Source organism: Phyllostomus discolor, chromosome 3, assembly GCF_004126475.2.
Source record: "Phyllostomus discolor isolate MPI-MPIP mPhyDis1 chromosome 3, mPhyDis1.pri.v3, whole genome shotgun sequence".
Taxonomy (NCBI): Eukaryota; Metazoa; Chordata; class Mammalia; order Chiroptera; family Phyllostomidae; genus Phyllostomus; species Phyllostomus discolor.
Genome location: NC_040905.2, coordinates 38,551,416 through 38,569,393, shown reverse-complemented (window position 1 = coordinate 38,569,393; position 17,978 = coordinate 38,551,416). Strand labels below are relative to the sequence as shown.

General features: G+C 40.4%; 1 protein-coding gene across 1 annotated transcript; it reads left to right on the top strand.

The window, feature by feature from the left end:
* Positions 1-3,124: 3,124 nt before the first annotated feature.
* On the top strand, positions 3,125-7,491 carry HTR1A (5-hydroxytryptamine receptor 1A). The gene has a single exon (XM_036020325.1). The coding sequence runs from the start codon at positions 3,571-3,573 to the stop codon at positions 4,837-4,839; it is 1,269 nt and encodes a 422-aa protein (XP_035876218.1). The 5' UTR covers positions 3,125-3,570; the 3' UTR covers positions 4,840-7,491.
* Positions 7,492-17,978: the final 10,487 nt, after the last annotated feature.

Here is a 17,978-nt window from a genome sequence, read left to right as displayed (position 1 = left end):
GTGATAAATTCATACTTGCATCTAGTAAATTCAAACAAGGAAATAAAAGTAGAATGACTGGGAGCTTTGTTTTCAAATGATGTCATCAATAATATCTGCTTTAATGCTAGCTTTTCTTTAGGCTGATTTCAGAGGCTTTAAAGAACCAGAACCTAACTCTTTATCCAGGACCTTTAGTTTGTACCATTGTTTGTGTGTCTTTCTTTATCTTTAAGCATTAAATATAGGAGACTTGGCAAAGTGTGAGCATAAAGAAATGCAACATTCTGCTTTTAATATATATCATAGTTTCAGTCAATAAAAGTTACACATAGTTATTTATTAGTCACTGGCAGGGGATGGAAGCATAGTCAGTGCTGTATAGCCTTTTAGACTTCTGCTTTCTTCCTAGTGTTCATCAGAATGCCTAAAAAACTTATAAATTTTAAGAAATGAAATGTTTGAAATTTTATGTACAGTGTTTTGAACGAAAACATAAACTACTTGAGAGTTTTTCAACCTGAATAAAAATGCTGCATCATAGAATATTAAAGCAGAACAGCAAATGCCAGGCCTCATGAATGTTAACTTCAGATTTATAGCATTTTAGCTTCCTTGAAATAAAATAAATGTTCAGTTATTAAGCCATTTGGAATCCAATAGAAAAATGCATAATTGCTGACTGACATATATGTATTTATATATGCTAAATCTGATACAATTCTTATTCAAGTGTGTCCTTGTATATATATTTACTATTTAAGTACACACATGTATATGTACAGATATGTATATACTTACTTTTTAAAATTTAAAGGTATTCTATTCTTTGTTTATACTTATCAACTGTACTTCCAAAGTTTTATCTTTGGAGAATCCAAATTTAAATTATTTTCCTCTTATAATTTTTGGAGCTGCAACTGTCTTTTAACAAAGTTATTTGGTTCTGTATATGTTGGGAAATTTTAAAAGGAGGAATGAGACCTTTGACAAAATTTTTAAAGACTTTTTCAGAGTTTGTAGCCAGAATCACCACATATACTTATCTCTGTTTTTTTCAATGCCATGAATCATTACAAATGTCAGGTTCATTACTGCAACATGCTGAAGTGATTAAGTGGAAACTGTGCCCAGCACTGTACTGTAAAACAATCCATTTCCAAACACATTGTTTTGTACTGTATGCCTCAGCCCAACTAAATTTTATTTGATGCTTTGGTGATTGCTCTTTTGTTTGGTGTTGAAGAATTCAAAGCTATGAAATTCAGAGCTCAAATTTGAGCACAATATTAAGACTGTTGCTATCTGGAGTGAATCTGTGCATGTTATCCAGAGTCATCTGCTTCTGGGATTGCATTCTGCACTTTTTTTTTTTACTTCAGTCATGCAATCAGAATGTATAAGTGAATTTGTTTTGTATCTATTCTAGGATTTATGAATCTCATTCTTTACCCATGTCCAAATGGGATTAAATTTGGTTACCTTGGAAAAGGAAACAGCTTAGAACCAACCAATAGCAGCCTCTTTATTTTCTACATGAAGTCATCCTCATTTGGAAAATCCCATATTGTTTCCCACCCCCCTCCTTGGTGAATTTGTGCAAATGTGTGAGTTTCAAATTTAGTCTTTGTCATCACAAAACAAACACAGATAGAGGTGTGAAAGTGTTTGCCTAACTCTATTAAAACCACATTCCTAGAGAGAACTTGTGAATGACAGATGCTGCAGGCTTTCAAAAAAAGCTAGAAAATATAAGCTTGGTATATACATGATTAAGAGCAAAAGAGGACACGAAAATAAATTTTTGAAGGAAATAGGAGAGAAATACATAACTCAATGTTACTTTTAATAAGTCTTTTTCTCTCTTTTTTAAAGTAATTTTTATTGATTGATTTTAGAAAGACATTGATTTGTAGTTCCACTTATTTATGCATTCATTGGTTGCTTTTTGTATGTGTCCTCACCGGGGATCGAACTGCAACCTTGTCATATTGGAAGAAGCTCTAACCGAAGCTCTAATCAACTGAGCCACCCAGCCAGAGCCCCCTTCCTAACTTTCTTAGATTATTCGGTTTCCTAATACCTGCTTGGTTTTTGCAAGGCAAGGGTTCCTAGATGGCGCTCTAAAGCATTTGCCGGAAGGTGGCGGCAAAAGCCCTTATTGCTTAGAGCTGTCCCAGGTGCTGAACCCAGTTTCAGAGTTTAAGAGAAACTCAGCGGGCAGCGACCAGGGATTCCACCAAGTTCTCCCTTAGATTTGGAATCTCTGGTTAAAAAAGAAAAGAAAAGAAAAAAGCCATATAAAATGCCCGACCTCATTTACAACACATTAGCGAAAAAAAATATCCCTCCCCTAAATCTACTCACCACAAAACTATGGGAGACGGCAATGTTCACTGAATTTAAAAGGGAAATGGTGCAGGGAAAGCGTGTTTGTAGAGTATGTACTGAACTGAGTGTTTTCATTTGGAGCTGCAGCTATTTACTTGTCTTTTTAAAAGCCCTTTCTAATCCTTTCTCCCCAAATTTTCCAAAGTTAAAAAAATTCACAGGCAACATCCTCCCCAAGAGATTTAAGTGTAAAACGATGAGAGGGGTGGTTTTTTAAAAGCTAAGACACTGTTTTCTTTCTATCAATTTATGATAATGTACAGACCGACCCAAGGCTGTCCACCTCCCTGTTCAGACTCCAAGTGCCTCTTTTGCTTATTGTCTATTGCGTGATGCTGACTCTATTTAAGAATTTGACAGAAATATAAAGCAATGGGTAGTTAGAATTTTTCCCTCGAGTTTGGCTGGGTGGAAGGCAAGGATATTTGTTGCAATGTTGGTCTGATCGGGAGATCGCGTGTATGTGAGCAGTTCTAAGTATGTGGACAAAAGGGGCTTGAACGCTACGACGCTGAGCTAGAGGCAGAGGAGGGCGGGGACGGGGGAAAGAGACACTCAGGGTTGAGGAAGTGTTAGGAGGGAAGGGTTAGTGTGGGAGGGAGGGAGACTGGCTGTCTGAGCGACACAGAGGAATAAAGAAAGCGTGTGAGAAGGGAGAGGGAGACCGAAAGGGAAGGCTAGTGGGGAGAAGGGAAGTGGAAGGAGGAGGCTTAAGAGAAAGAAAAGAGAGAGAAGAGAGTGGGAGAGACGGATGGAGAAAAGCAGGGAGAGGAGGGTCACAGAATGACCGTGAAGGATGGAGTTTCAATATTCCAGATACTTTTAGGGCTGGAGACTCTTTGCTAGTAAGGAGACACAGGTTCCTGGCAGCCAGTTGGGCAGCGACAAGGTAAAATGAACAGCGAGAGAAAGACGTTCCAGCCATCTCTCTGTTACCCAGAGATCCCGGAGCTGTTCTCCGGCCAACTCGTTTCTCAGCTAGAGTTCCTGAACGCGCTGGACCAAGAGAGCCCACGGAGCGCCTAGAAGCTGCTCCTCGGAGTTGCCTTCGCCTGAGCAGTAAGAACTTCCTGCTTGAGTCCCTGCATCCCCTCCCCCAGAAACTCCTTGGAGAGAGGGGCGGCAGACCCCAGGGGGAGGGGCGAGGGGATCTTTGTGCAGGTCTTTCTCCCCTCCCCCTCCCCTGCCCAGCGCGCAGGCATGGATGTGCTCAGCCCTGCACAGGGCAACAACACCACGTCCTCCGAAGGTCCCTTCGGGACAAACGGCAACGCTACTGGCAACTCTGACGTGACCTTTAGCTACCAAGTGGTCACCTCTCTGCTGCTGGGCACGCTTATCTTATGTGCTGTACTGGGCAATGCGTGCGTGGTGGCTGCCATTGCCCTGGAGCGCTCCCTGCAGAACGTGGCTAACTATCTCATCGGCTCACTGGCAGTCACCGACCTCATGGTGTCGGTGCTGGTGCTGCCCATGGCCGCATTGTACCAGGTGCTCAACAAGTGGACTCTGGGGCAGGTCACCTGTGACCTGTTCATTGCCCTCGACGTGCTGTGCTGCACCTCGTCCATCCTGCACCTGTGCGCCATTGCCCTGGACAGGTACTGGGCCATTACGGACCCCATCGACTACGTGAACAAGAGGACACCCCGGCGTGCCGCTGCGCTCATCTCGCTCACTTGGCTCATTGGCTTCCTCATCTCCATTCCACCCATGCTAGGCTGGCGGACCCCGGAAGACCGCTCGGACCCCGACGCATGCACCATCAGCAAGGACCACGGCTACACTATCTACTCCACCTTTGGCGCTTTCTACATTCCGCTGCTTCTCATGCTAGTTCTCTACGGGCGCATCTTCCGAGCCGCGCGCTTCCGCATCCGAAAGACAGTCAAGAAGGTGGAGAAGAAGAGAGCGGACACCCGCCTTGGGGCGTCACCGGCCCCTCAGCCCAAGAAGAGCGTAAATGGAGAACCTGAGAGCAGAGAATGGAGGCAGTGCTTGGGCAATAGGGCAGGGGGTATTCAGTGCACCAATGGAGCGGTGAGACAAGGTGATGATGGCACAGCCCTGGAGGTGATCGAAGTGCACCGGATGGGCAACTCCAAAGAGCACCTGCCACTGCCCAGAGAGGCTGGTGCTGTCACATGTGCCCAGGCCTCCTTCGAGAAGAAAAATGAGCGCAACGCTGAGGCCAAGCGCAAAATGGCCCTGGCTCGAGAGAGGAAGACGGTGAAAACTCTGGGCATCATTATGGGCACCTTCATCCTCTGCTGGCTGCCTTTCTTCATCGTGGCCCTGGTCCTACCCTTCTGCGAGAACAGCTGCCATATGCCCACCCTCTTAGGCGACATAATTAACTGGCTGGGCTACTCCAACTCTCTGCTCAACCCTGTCATTTATGCCTACTTCAACAAGGACTTCCAAAATGCCTTTAAGAAAATCATCAAGTGCAAGTTCTGCCGCCAATGATGGTGGAGAAGCAGCCTGGGAACGGCCCGCGCTACTCACTCAGCCTCCCGCAGCCCTTTGGAATCAACCTATGATAACTTGCTACTTTGACTCTGACTTTCTCAGCGGCTCTACCTGCGGCTCCCAGACTTCGTTTCCCTCTTCTTTGCTCAGAGGGAGGGCGCTCTGTGCAAAGAGGCGCCAGCGGCGGGGCAGGGGACACGGGAAATTTCCCGCGTCCGTAAAAAGCGACCTTGGCTCTGATTTTGGCTTCAGAATTAGTTTTTTCCCAACAGTTGCCTCCTCCCTTTTATGTTCCCTAAATTTTCGTGGCGGAAGTTTAAGACTCAGCCGTTCAGGGCAAAACATCCACGCAGAAAAATGAACTACACTCTGACGCTGTGCCCACTAATGGCTCCCACCTGCTCGCTCTGCTGCTAGAATTTGGACTTAAAGTTCAGGACTTTACTCCGTTCCTACCCCTGTCCCCACTCCCAGCTCTCTGGTCCTGAAAACGTTCACTTTCTATTTCGGTGCCATCCTTTCTTTCCTTTCCCTGTTTCCCTTTCAGCACTCGCTAGTCCCAGTGCACTATTTACTACTCGGGGAAGGCGGGTCTGCTTTTCCTTGCGGCTGTGATGATCCCCGCAATCCCTACCTTGACCTTCCGAGCACCGCCCTTGGGTTCTTTTCTTGGATTCAAAACAAGTGGCCAGAAGCTGTCTCTTAGAGTGGACTTGTAAGTACAAGGCTCGGCCAGTGGGAGAGTGCGGAACGATTATCTCCTCTTGTTTGGCTTCAGCACTCACCAAAGAAACTGACACTCACTGGGTTGGGGGAGCGGATTTCTGTCTGGGTGCTGGAGGGTCTCCATGTGCTGGCTTCACGACTTACCAACTGCGAAGGCGCCCGCTGGCCACTGGGTGCGCGCTGGGGACGCCAACCGCCCGCAGCCTGGCGCGAACGCTGAGCGCGCCCGCGGACTAACCCGGACAGGACCATTTCCCGGCCTATATCTCGGGACGCGGTGAAGCGCCGCTGGACCACAGTCTGGGTTTGCCATTTCCTCCCGCGCTGGGTACCGCGGGGGTCTGGGGACCAAAAAGACCCGGAGTGCCAAAGGAGTGTCCTTGTCCGGTATCAAAGAGGGAGGGCATCTCAATGTGTAAGCCGGAGTTCCAGCTGGCACTTAAAGGGTAATTTTATCCAATGGATGCAAGTTCTGCTCCTAATTCACCCCCCTCAACCTTTTCGGATAAGGGAATAGCTCTGTGTAGCGTGTCCTAACAGTACACAGGATTTGATCTGCAGGTCGTCCAGGACTCAAAATTACCAGGACCTTCATTTCCAACAAGGATTTCTAGGCTTTCAATCCAAGGGGTCCCGATAGGTTTAGCACTCTCCGCGCTCTGAGAGGCGGTTACCTCAAATATCGAGGCTGTGAAGGCCTAGCTAGGGGTGCTCTTCCCTGGGGAGTCCCTGAGAGGCTTGTACAGGGTTAACACTTGCTCCCTGGCCTGACTGTTTTTAGCCACAACTCAAGAAAACGGGCTTCTCGACCTTTGAATTTGTGGAGCACTCCAAGCTTTCTCTCTACCCCCTCCCCCCAGAAGTTATTCTTTCGGCCTTGCCACTCCTGCTGAGAAATCGGTTATAATCATTACTGCCCCCAGAAGGGAAGGTATTTCGGTGCTCCGTTAGAATGTAAATTTCCATCCCCGTGACCTGACTGGGATCAAGAAGTTTGTTATAGTGAGATCCTCTACTTTTCTGATGTGTAACAGTTTCGTTTTTCCAGCAATTTCACAGTTATTTATTCTTACTCCCCTCTCCTTTCAACTATACCTTTTGAATGTTTGCATTGCTGTTTTGAGAGCTATGTTGCGAAAGTTGCCAGTGAAAAGTTCACTTGTGTTTAAAGTTAAGAAGGTGAAAAGACAGCTGGCTCTATCACTTGAAGCCATTTTATTGTTCGTTAAACTGAACAAAGCCTGCACTTTTTCTAAGACCTAAACTGAGAGTAAGCATTATACCCCCTTAAAACAGGAAAAGTATAAGAACCCTGGGAACTCAGTGGATGATCTATCTATGCATATGTAATGCCCAGAAGAGGCTGTGGTGGAGAAAATAAGGTAGACTTCTCCTGTCCAACAATTATTCATTTGAAAATTTGATTCTTTTTCTAACAATAATTTAAGTAGACCTACATGAAAACACTTTTCTGTGTCTTCCTAAATCTTTAGAAAAAATCCTATAATATATTTAAAATAACTGAAGTCCAAAATTGGCTCATGCAAATTATACCTTGGCCAGTAAGTATTACATTTGAAGGTTTGAGACTTCTAGTTATTTGTATCTTTCACAGAACTATATGGCAATAGGTTTTGGACATTTGTTCTTTCTGTTCTGGAGGATTGATACCAGAACGGGGAAGGAGCATCCATTTGGACTATAATTGCCAAGGTAATAGAGAAATTTGGAAAATGTGCAAAAGAGCTGCATAGCAGAAAAAAGACCCTGTTTGATGCTTTTTTTGAAGTATTTATATTACGGTAAAGTATATATGCATCAAAATTGGCTTTCACTCTTCCCTGTGACAATAAAGGACTTGAATAATGGTAATGCTACAATAAACTGATATCAGTAACACATGCATCTTTATTTTAATCAGAATCAATGTCTATTTGTATTCATTTATATAATTTTAAAATTGAAGTCAAAGGCCCTGGCTGGGTAGGTCAATTGGTTAGAGTGTTGTCCTAATAGGCCAAGGTTGCAGGTTCAGTCAAAAAACAACCATTGAATGCATGAATATGCAGAACTACAAATCTTTCTTTCTCTCTCTTTCTCCCCCCTCTCTCAAATCAATAAATAAAAATTTAAAAAAACAGAAGTCAAAAAATACAGTTATCAGTATAAGATCCTGCTATACAGATCAGGGATCTGATACTTAGAGAAATAAATTTAGTTTTTAGCACTGAAACTCATTCTAGATGAGTTATTTCTGTTTTTAAAGAAATCCTGTATCTGGCAAGAGGAGCTCACATCTCATTGGTTAGCCATGAAACCATGTGTTAGCCCTCACTGACACCCTCAGATAAGGTTTAGGCACCTGTCTAAATAAAATGAATGAGGCAGGGGACATGCAACAGAAATGCAGCCTCTGGTGAAAGCAACCAGAGGCCCATCCTGCCTTTTCAAAGTAGCAGACAGTGCTGATGCCCTTCCTTTGTCTTCCCCATGATGTCCTGCTAGAAGGAAATGGCCTCCCTTAGATTCAGAAGAAGCAACTGTTTGGGGTTTGCCAATCAATTAAAGGTAGAGGGGCATCTTCCTTTCTGGGTGGGTCTCATTGGATAGTGGAGGTCCATATGTAAGATCTATGACTCCGTTAAAATTAATTCTTATTCTGGCTCTCTCTGTTTCCAACTGGAATCATCAATAATGCCTCTTGTTTCCTATGTTATATTTGCTAATCACACTGTTTTCTGATATCAGATTGGTGGTTGCAAGGCAAAGTGAACTCAGGTAAACCCCAAGAGGAAAAACAAAGGTTAGGGATATATTATGGCCATAGAAGACAGCATGTGAAGCTACATGCCTAGTTCATGTATATATGTATTACATATTGTTAGCCACAAAAATGGTATAGACTGTAAAAGAAGTATTATTTGAGCAAAAGTTTACAATCTGAGCAACACACATTCAGGTAGCAACTCAAACTGTGCTTTGGACAGAACAAGGAAAGACAAGGTTTATAAAGGTCAAGCCCACTAAATGTAATTCTTGCATGCAAATGAAGTCTTGCTGCCCCGGTTAACAGGGATTGGTTAGTTCCAATATGTACATGAGGGAGCTGAAAGCTATAAGGAAGGAAGCAAAGTCCCTATATGTCCATGTACAGCTTGTTGTTCCAGGATGTTTATGACTCTGTGACATTTATGGCCCCAGGAGGTTTTGAGCTGAGTTTAGCAACAGATTTAGTAATAGAGCTTTTGGAAATGAGATACAAGATGTGTGTAGGCCTCACTTACTTACTCTTCTGACTCTATTTTAAGTGACTCTTAACAATGCTTATTTCCCTTTATTTTTTCCATTATCAATATCCCCCCAGTAATGAAAAGTAAAGGCAGAGGAATTGAGAGAACAAGAACAATCTTGAGTTTACCATTTGAAAAGTGTTGCATAAATGTATTCCTGACCTTGAGTAAAATGATGCATTGGCACATTTGTCTTTTAGATTTTGGATAGCTGCCTTCTTGGTTCACATCTTTTCTTCCAAGGGAACAGTGGTCTTTGGCTTTCTACAGGCCTTCCTGAACCTCTATCAATACTCCAATAGAGAGAGAGACTTGCTATCATTCACTTCCAAATAAGCCCAGATAATCAACGAGCAGCTATCACATATCAGGCTTTGTTGAATAATGTTGAAATATGGAACTACAAATTAATATAAGATGCTCTTGTCACTTTGAAGAAGTATTTAACCTATGTGGGTATAAAAGAATAAACTACTAAGGTTAAGTAAACATGAATGGCAGAATATATAACTATCATCTAAACAGCACAGATCACTGGAGTTAGGCCCTTTAAGAATTCATAGGACAAAGATCACCGTGGGCTGTGGAGGATAGAAAAGCTGGGGCAGAGAAAGCAGTGTGGTTCTCCAAAACTGACCTCTGGGCACATGGTGGGGTATGAAAAGGCAGACATTTTCTCTGAGTTGCCCAAAACAGCTTGATGCCTTCTTCCTGTCAGCTGGGGGCCTAGGATTAAATTTTTCTCTTGAGTGCTAGACTGCTGGTAGCCTGGATTGATTATCAATGCGGTAATCCTAGAGCGAGGTGCAGGTGTAAATCTTTCCATGTGTTGTGCCAACTGAAAGGGTCTGAGGAGAAAGAGAGAGAGATGCATCTACAGTCAAAGGAATGTGGGTGGGGTAAGTAGATAAAAGGAAGAAGTTTCTGAGCAGAGTAAGGGATAGAGCATATCAATAAGGAGAATATAATTAAACCATTAAAGGGTGACAACAGATGACCAGTAGGTACAAGGCAGAGTAATTCATACTTATGGATTGTTTGTATTTTGCCAAGTGATTTCCATACATTTGAGGGAGCAGATCCTTTTGGAAATACCAATAAGACCATTTTAGCCAAAGCAGAAGTTTCACATAGTAGTAAGTATAGAAAAAAGTACTAGTGATCATATATGGAAGAATTATAACTCCAAGTTAAAAAGCTAGAACTGTAGTTGTAATCAGTGGGGGTCACTAATGATGAAAGCTTAAATGTTTTGTTTGGAGGTAATTTACATGATGCAGGTGTGAGACAATAAAGGACTGAATGTGGGATGCTGACAGAAGGAATGAAAACAAGGAAGATTTTGTGAAGAACACAAAGAAAGAGCTGACAGTACTTGGTGTCTGGATGTGAAGAGAGGGAGTTGAAGATGTTGATGAAGTTTTGAGCCAGGGAGTTTTGCGAAAATACTGGAAATGGGGAAGCTGAGAGTTGCTTTTCCTATGGGTCTTTTCTTTTTCAGCTTTATCTGTAAGTATGGAAAAGATTCGCCCTCTGCTAAAAGAGGCTTCAAACTAGCTGGAAAACGGACCATTGGAAAAAGTATTGATACACATCATAGCATTTGAACAATCTGTCATTTGGGTATATGAGGAATGCTACCTCACAGAGCAGTGGTTGGATCAATTCCCTGATAATTGATGCATTTTTTTAGTAGAACATGTTGTTTTTAGGAGAGGGGAAGTTCCAACGGACTACAATAGCCTTTCAAGGATTGTAACCCAAACACGCCATGTTAGGCAGTGTTTTAAGAATGATACAGGAAGCCCAGAAGATTGGGTCTGACTGGTTGACCAAGTGGAGAATAGATCAGTTCATTCTTCAAGTCCACTTATCAAGAACCATAGCAGTCCTGTTTGATTCTTAAACTAGATATTTCTGGGAAAATCTAGATCCATGAAATTAAAATATTCAGTGACTTTGTTTCTATTTTCTAACCCACTTTTCTTATGTGGCAATGGGAGGAATGGGAAAATGAATTGGAACCACAGACACTTCAAAATATGATCCAATCTCAGGTATTTCCATGACACTTGTCAGTAACCCTGTTCAATTGCTCAGCCTTTCAGAGAATTCCCCAGGCCAGGTTTTCAAGGAGCTGTCTTGCACTGGCAGGTGGTCATTCTGTTGTGTTTCAGTTTCTTTCACCCTGGAATGAAGAAAAGGAAGCAGGCTGGGAGAGAAGGGGAGGGGTAAAAAGGAGTAGACAACAAAATTCACCTATGTTGTTATATAGCTGTGGAGATCGGTGAGAAAGTGTTCTGAAACTTCTCCAAGGTTGTAGGAGGAGAGCATTCTATGAAGTATGGTGTACTTCAAGGTCTGTGGGAGCAATTAGTCTGAATTTACAAAAACTAAAGAAGACAGAAAGCAAACTGTGAAAGCTGTTTTTTTCATTTAAAAGAACAGAAATAGGACTCCAGTAGCAAATATTCATAAGCAATGTAGTTTCTTACAAGCCTATATACTATATTGTGAAAACATGAAACAGAAGAGGCTGCTTACTGAATAGCCTCAGGGTCAGGAGTGGTGGGCAGATGATTCATTCATTCATTCCAGTAATAATTCTAGAACAATTATAGGGTAGGCATTCTTCTAGGTACTTAGGATATACATAGCAGTGAACAAATCAGACAAATTCTCTCTGGTGGCTTGTTTACAAAAATAGTCACAATTACTCCTGTCTATGTGTTTACCTTTTCTTGCAATGTGATTTTCAGCTTCTCCCATGACAGTATGGAGGCTTTCTGATCCCTTGAATCTAGGTTGGCCTTGCACTTGCTTTGACTAATAAAACAAGGTAGAATTGATGTGATACAGTTCTGACCACAGACCTCAGAGGCCTTGCACTCTTCCAAATGCTCCCCATAAATCCTGCCCAACTATCATGTGACGAAGCCTGTGCTCACTTGCTGGAGACCAAAAAGTCACCTGGAGCAGAGAAGAATCATCCCAGCTAAGGCCATCAGGGACCAGCCAGATCTCAATGGACTCAACAGCTGACTTGAGACACAAGAGTCAGCACAGACAACACCAGAGAAAGCTCCCACATTCCCTCTTTCCAATTGTCAAAGCACTGACTTACGAACTAAATAAATAGTTGTTATTTTAAAGCACTAAGTTTGAGGGGTAATTTGTCATACTGTAAAGGTTAACTGATATAGTTGCAGACCTTAGGGAGTTACATTCTAGGAAAAAGGAGAGAAAATGAACAACAACAATACCTCATATATATGTACTATATCAGGTGATGATCAGTATTATGGAAAAAATTAACTACATTATGATACATAAAGAATGCTGAGGTAGAGGGGAAGGGTGTTGTTTTTTTTAGGGTGTTGAGGAAAGGGATTACAGATAAGGTGACATTTGAGTTGGTACTTTAAAAAAAGTAGAGGTATGAGGTTGAGGCTTGGTGAGAATGAGAACTGGAACAAATAAATCTTAAATCTTAAAATATTTTTATGAAAACTACAAAGGGTATATTTTCAACAGGAAATTTCAGATTTGGGAATATGTATGCTCAAATTCTAGGAGTTTCCCAGTTCCTGACAGCAGACTCACTTAGGTTGAAAGTATTAGTATTCAACCTGTTCAGAATAAGGCCCACCCAGATGATGGGAAGTCCTGAATGGGGTGTCAGTGAATCTCACTCATATAGACCGATAACCTGAAACTACATGGTGAAAAATGTTGCTTTTGGCAAGCCAAGTCACCTGAATTTAACTTCCTACTATGCCACCACTGCCATCTTGCTATGTTGTACAGTTTTATTTTGAAAACAGGGCTATTGGGATATAATTCACATTCTTTACATTAAAGCATTTAAAGTGTACAAGTTGAAGGTTTTTGGTACATTCAGAGAGTTGTGCGGCGATCACCACAATCCATTTTAGAACAGCTTCATGTTCTAAAAGAAACCAAAAATAAACTGTTTTATGTTAGCTGTCAGCTGATGTTTCACTAACATCACTCCCTATTTCTCACTGAAACCCGAGCCTTAGTCAACCACTAATTTACTTTTTGACTATGAATTTGCCCATTCTGCACATTTCATATAAATGGAATCATATAATATGTGGTCTTTTATAACTGGCTTCTTTTACTTAGAATAATGTTTTTAAGGTTCATCCATGTTGTAATATGTATCAATATTTTATTTCTTTTTATTGCCAAATAATATTCCATTTTACAGATATACTATGTTTTATTTATCCATCCATTAATGAACATTTGAGGGTGGTTCCACTTTGGGGCTATTATGAAAAATGCTCCTAAGAACATTCATGTATAAATTTCTGTGCAGGCATGTTTTCCTAATTTTAGGTATAAACCTACGAGTGGAATTGCTGGGTCATATAGTAGCTCTAAAGAACTCTAACACTTTGAGGCACCTCCAAAATGTTTTCCTACATGGCTCCACCTTCTTACATTCTCACCAGCAATGTGAAAGGGTTCCTTCTGATTTTTCCTTGCCAATAGTTGTTTCCATCTGTCTTTTTAATTTTTAATTTAATTTTATTTATTTATTTTAAAATCTATTTTATTGATATATATTTTGCCTGAATTTGAAGTGTAAAATTTGTTTATCAACAATCTCTTGGTCTCTCGGTCTCTTGGTCTCTCTCATCTTCGGCTCTCGCATGGTGGGGGAGATGATCATGCTAAAGCCTCTCCAGAGGAACCAGATGGCTGGTATGCTAGAGCTGCCAAAACAACAGTAATATAAACCATAAAATGTGAAGAAATGATATTTATTCTTTTGTTGCATTTCAGTTCTGACAAAGTGCCATTAAATAATGGGGACTTCAGAGCTGACTGTGAAACTGAAAAAATGTTGAGAGTCTGGGCTATTGTTCTCATTCTTCATTGTTAAATGATTAAGACTTGATCATGTGAAACACACTTGGTTGGTGTCGTCTGATGACATTACAACATTACAATTTTGCTTTAGCAATTTAGGAAAAAGATCAATTTTAAATTGACTTAATTATCTGCTTCTTATTTTGCATTTAAACTTTGATCATATAGTATCTTATATTAAAATATTCAATTGGTATGAATTTCTAATATTGCACTCTTGATAGTTTTTTTGTTGTTAACTTTTCATTATGCTTGGTTTAATATGCCTTTTACTCAGATTTTAATAATATATACTGTGCTAAAAATGGGTTTAGCAGCAGCATCACTGATTTTTCATAAACACATATACACACATAATTTATTAGTTGGCATACTTATAGAGTATGATGTATTTTTAACAAAATAAATTTTATGTTCACATGTATAAAATAGAATATAAGTAAATCAGTATTTCTCAACTGGCAGTGATTTACACCCCCACCTCCAAGTGATGTTTGGCAGTGCCTGGAGACATTCTTCCTTATCATGACTGGAGGGGTGCTCCAGGCATTGAGTGGGTAGATGCCGTCAGTGAGCTGAACATCCTACCACGCATGGGACAGCCTTACAGCTGCATGTGGCTCCAAATGTCAATGGTGTTGAGGCTGAGAAATCCTGATGTAGGTAAATGGGTATGTGGTTGCCTTTACATGGTTTGGGAGGAAAAATTGAGATACTTAAAAAATGACTTTTTTACTTTTCAGTTACAGTTGACATATAATATTATATTAGTTTCAGGTATATGACATAGTGATTAGACATTTATAAAACTTGAAAAGTAATCATGTCAATAAAGCTAGTACCCTTCTGACACTGTACATAGTTATCACAGTATTATTGGGTATATTCCCTGCTGTAATTTTCTCATAAAACGTACATCCTCCTGACTCTTCTATCTGACAATTTGTACTTCTTAATCCCTCCATCCTTTTCATCTGTTCCTACAAATCTCATTCTATTTGGCAGCCATCAGTCTGTTCTCTGTATCTGTGAGTTTGTTCTTGTTTGTTTGTCCATTTATTTTGTTTATTTTAGATTCCACATATAAGCAAAATCATACAGAATTTAACTTTCTCTGTCTGATTTATTTTACTTAGCAGCATACCCTCTAGGGTCATCCATGTTGTTGCAAAAGGCAAGATTTTATTCTTTTTTATGGCTCTGTAATATTTCATTATATATAATATTTCATGTATAAATATATGTAATATATATATATTTTAAAGACTTTATTTATTTTTAGAGAGGGAAGGGATGGAGAAAGAGAGAGAGAGAGAGAGAGAGAGAGAGAGAAACATCAATGTGCGGTTGCTGGGGGTTATGGCCTGTAACCCAGGCATGTACCCTGGCTGGGAATCGAACCTGTGACACTTTGGTTTGCAGCCCATGCTCAATCCACTGAGCTATGCCAGCCAGGGTAATATATATTTTTATATAAAATCTTTATCCACATATCTATTAATAGACAGCTGGTTTGCTTCCATATCATGGCTATTGTAAATAATGCTGCAGTGAACATAGGGGTGTGCATATCTTTTAAAATCAGTGTTCTGTATTTTTTCAGATAAACACCCAGAAGCAGAATTGCTGGGTCATATGTTAGTTCTAAATTTTATGAGGAGCCTTCATCCTGTTTCCCTTAGTGGCTTCATCAATTTACAACCAGCCAACAGTACTTTTATGCTCAGCAAAGAGGCAGTGTATGCAAATAGGACAAACCCAAGATAAAAAATGCCATAAACTCCACCTTGTTTTTGTGATGCTTGTTAACTTTAACAGGAGCTCTCACGCTTAAAATGTTTTATAGTTCTTGTATCATCCATGGATGTGGAAATGAAAGAATTTCCAAATAAATATGCCTTTTTACAGATGCAAAACATGGAATTTAATGATTATCTTAAGTTTGTATGACTGGTTAGTGACCCCAGTTTCCTGTTTGCAAAGCATTTAAGCTCCTGAGTCAGACATATATCTACCAATCTAATGGTAGGAAGGGAATTAGAGAAGGACTTTCTGTATTTCCAGAAAGAAAACAGGCAAGTAGTACAAGTGAACAAAAAGGCCTGCTATGTCTCCTCTCTGCTTCCCCCAGTGCCTCAGTCACATGAAAATTCCAAAGGGAATGTGGTCACCATTCTATCTATTATTAAACACTGAATAATCTCAGATAACCATTTTAATTAAAAATTTTCTTTGTTTATGGAGAATTAAATTCACTTGTGTTAACTCTAAGTTTACATTTAACATTAATCATAGTATTCAAGGAAAGTAAATTTCAAATTGATGCTGTTAATTCTGCTAGTGTTGCTATGCTGAAACTGAAAGAGCTGAAGCAATATAGCATTTTCATGTGCTTCTGCAAGTTCTGACTCCTCTTTTAGCTATTGAATAATAAATGCATTTGTCACAGAATGCCATCAGTCAGGGTACAGATTTAAATGAGAACTGGAACAAGCTTTGGTGCCTAATAACTGTGGTGCTAACCTTGGATAATAGTGTCAGTGATCTTCAGAATATTTAACCTAGAGGAGAAATCCACTGTCATTTCCATCACAAAGTTGTTCCTACGGTGTTATTTTGGCAAGGGACTAAGATTGTTAAGCTTTTCATAAAATGTCTTCTGTTTTAATAGTTGAGGTAATTAATTTTAAATGAAGTAGAGATATAGACTCAATTATCTTTGGATAAATATTGATCATTTAGAATAAGTTCTATTTAAATATTTTCCAGCAACTTGTAGAAGCCTTTGAAAGTGAATAGAGAAGGAAAAGTTGACAAAATCATCCACCCCATCTTATAACTTGCTCAGTAGTCAAAGGTTTCCTGAAATTTAGAGTCTACAGATTGAAATAAGGATTTGTTCTCATCATATTTACCAAGTTTCTGCTAGACATCTGGTACTATACATACAGCATAGAGGCATAGAGGTTTCACACATGTTTTCTGCAGTTAAACATTTACTAGGTAGCTTGTAGGTTGGTAAACTGGTAAATTCTGGAGTACATTGAGAGATGAAAGTAGCCTGGCAGCAGAGAGGAAGAACTTTCAATGATGAGAGCTTTCAGTGTCCAAAAATAAAGGAGAAAATCTCAGGAATTTTCAGCTTAGTGGGAAAAACACTGAGACTAAGATAAGAGAATAAGAAAAATTGGGATGAAGTGACCCCATAACAGTATTTCCAAAATATTTATTTAGTTGAATGGTAAGGGAGTGAGTTGTGATCAAATTCTCCACATTATCCACTTAGGTACTGTGTTGAAGATGGAGGAGCTGTCTGTAAATGCAGTACTTATCTTCCAATAGTCATTCTTAATTATGTCTAACATGAATTATCAGGGAGGCCTCTAAATATATGAACGACTGAACCACCACCTGGGGCTTCTGGTTTATTGGGTCTGGAGTTGGGCCTGACCAATTGCTATTAACAAAGCAAATTCACTGGGCAATCTAAACTACAGAAAAGCAGGGACACAAAAGTTTAGGAAATATCTAATGGCATCACAGAAACCTCATCGACCATGAAGATGTGTTCTGTGCTTCAGGATGATGATAATTTTATGCATCTGAGACTTTATAGCAAAGATATGTGGCATTTGGGGCTACCTTCTTCCATTTGGTCTCCTTATTCCAGGGAGCCTTCTGGGAGTCAGCACAGCAGTGGTTAGGGAAGTCACACAAAACAATAAAGAGCCATTGCCATCATCCCCTGATTTATTGGGTGCCCTTTGGGGGATACTGTTGTCAAAAATATTTGTTTGGGAACACGTTGGAACTCAACATAGATAGAACCCAACTGTAAGTGGACTTACAAACAAAGCGATCAATATTTAGGATATCTACATTATACAGGTGAATCAATTTTAGATCTTGTGAAAGTGAAAAATAACTGCCAGAGATGAAAAGGTTAATGCTGTCCTCTGGCAACCAGAACAAGGCCCTGTCACTGCAGAACATTTAGTGATCAATGTCAGGAAGGAGATTTTATAAACACACACACACATATACACACACATACATGTGTTGTAGAAATCACATTTATAGAAGGTTAAAGAAGTTTTCAACTCTGAGTTTGTGAATGATAAACCACATTCCTGGAGGGGTATAATGAGGAAGGTGATTGATCCATTTAATAACAACAAAGAAGTATTAACGAGAAGGAGGAACATAGGTCAATGGTTA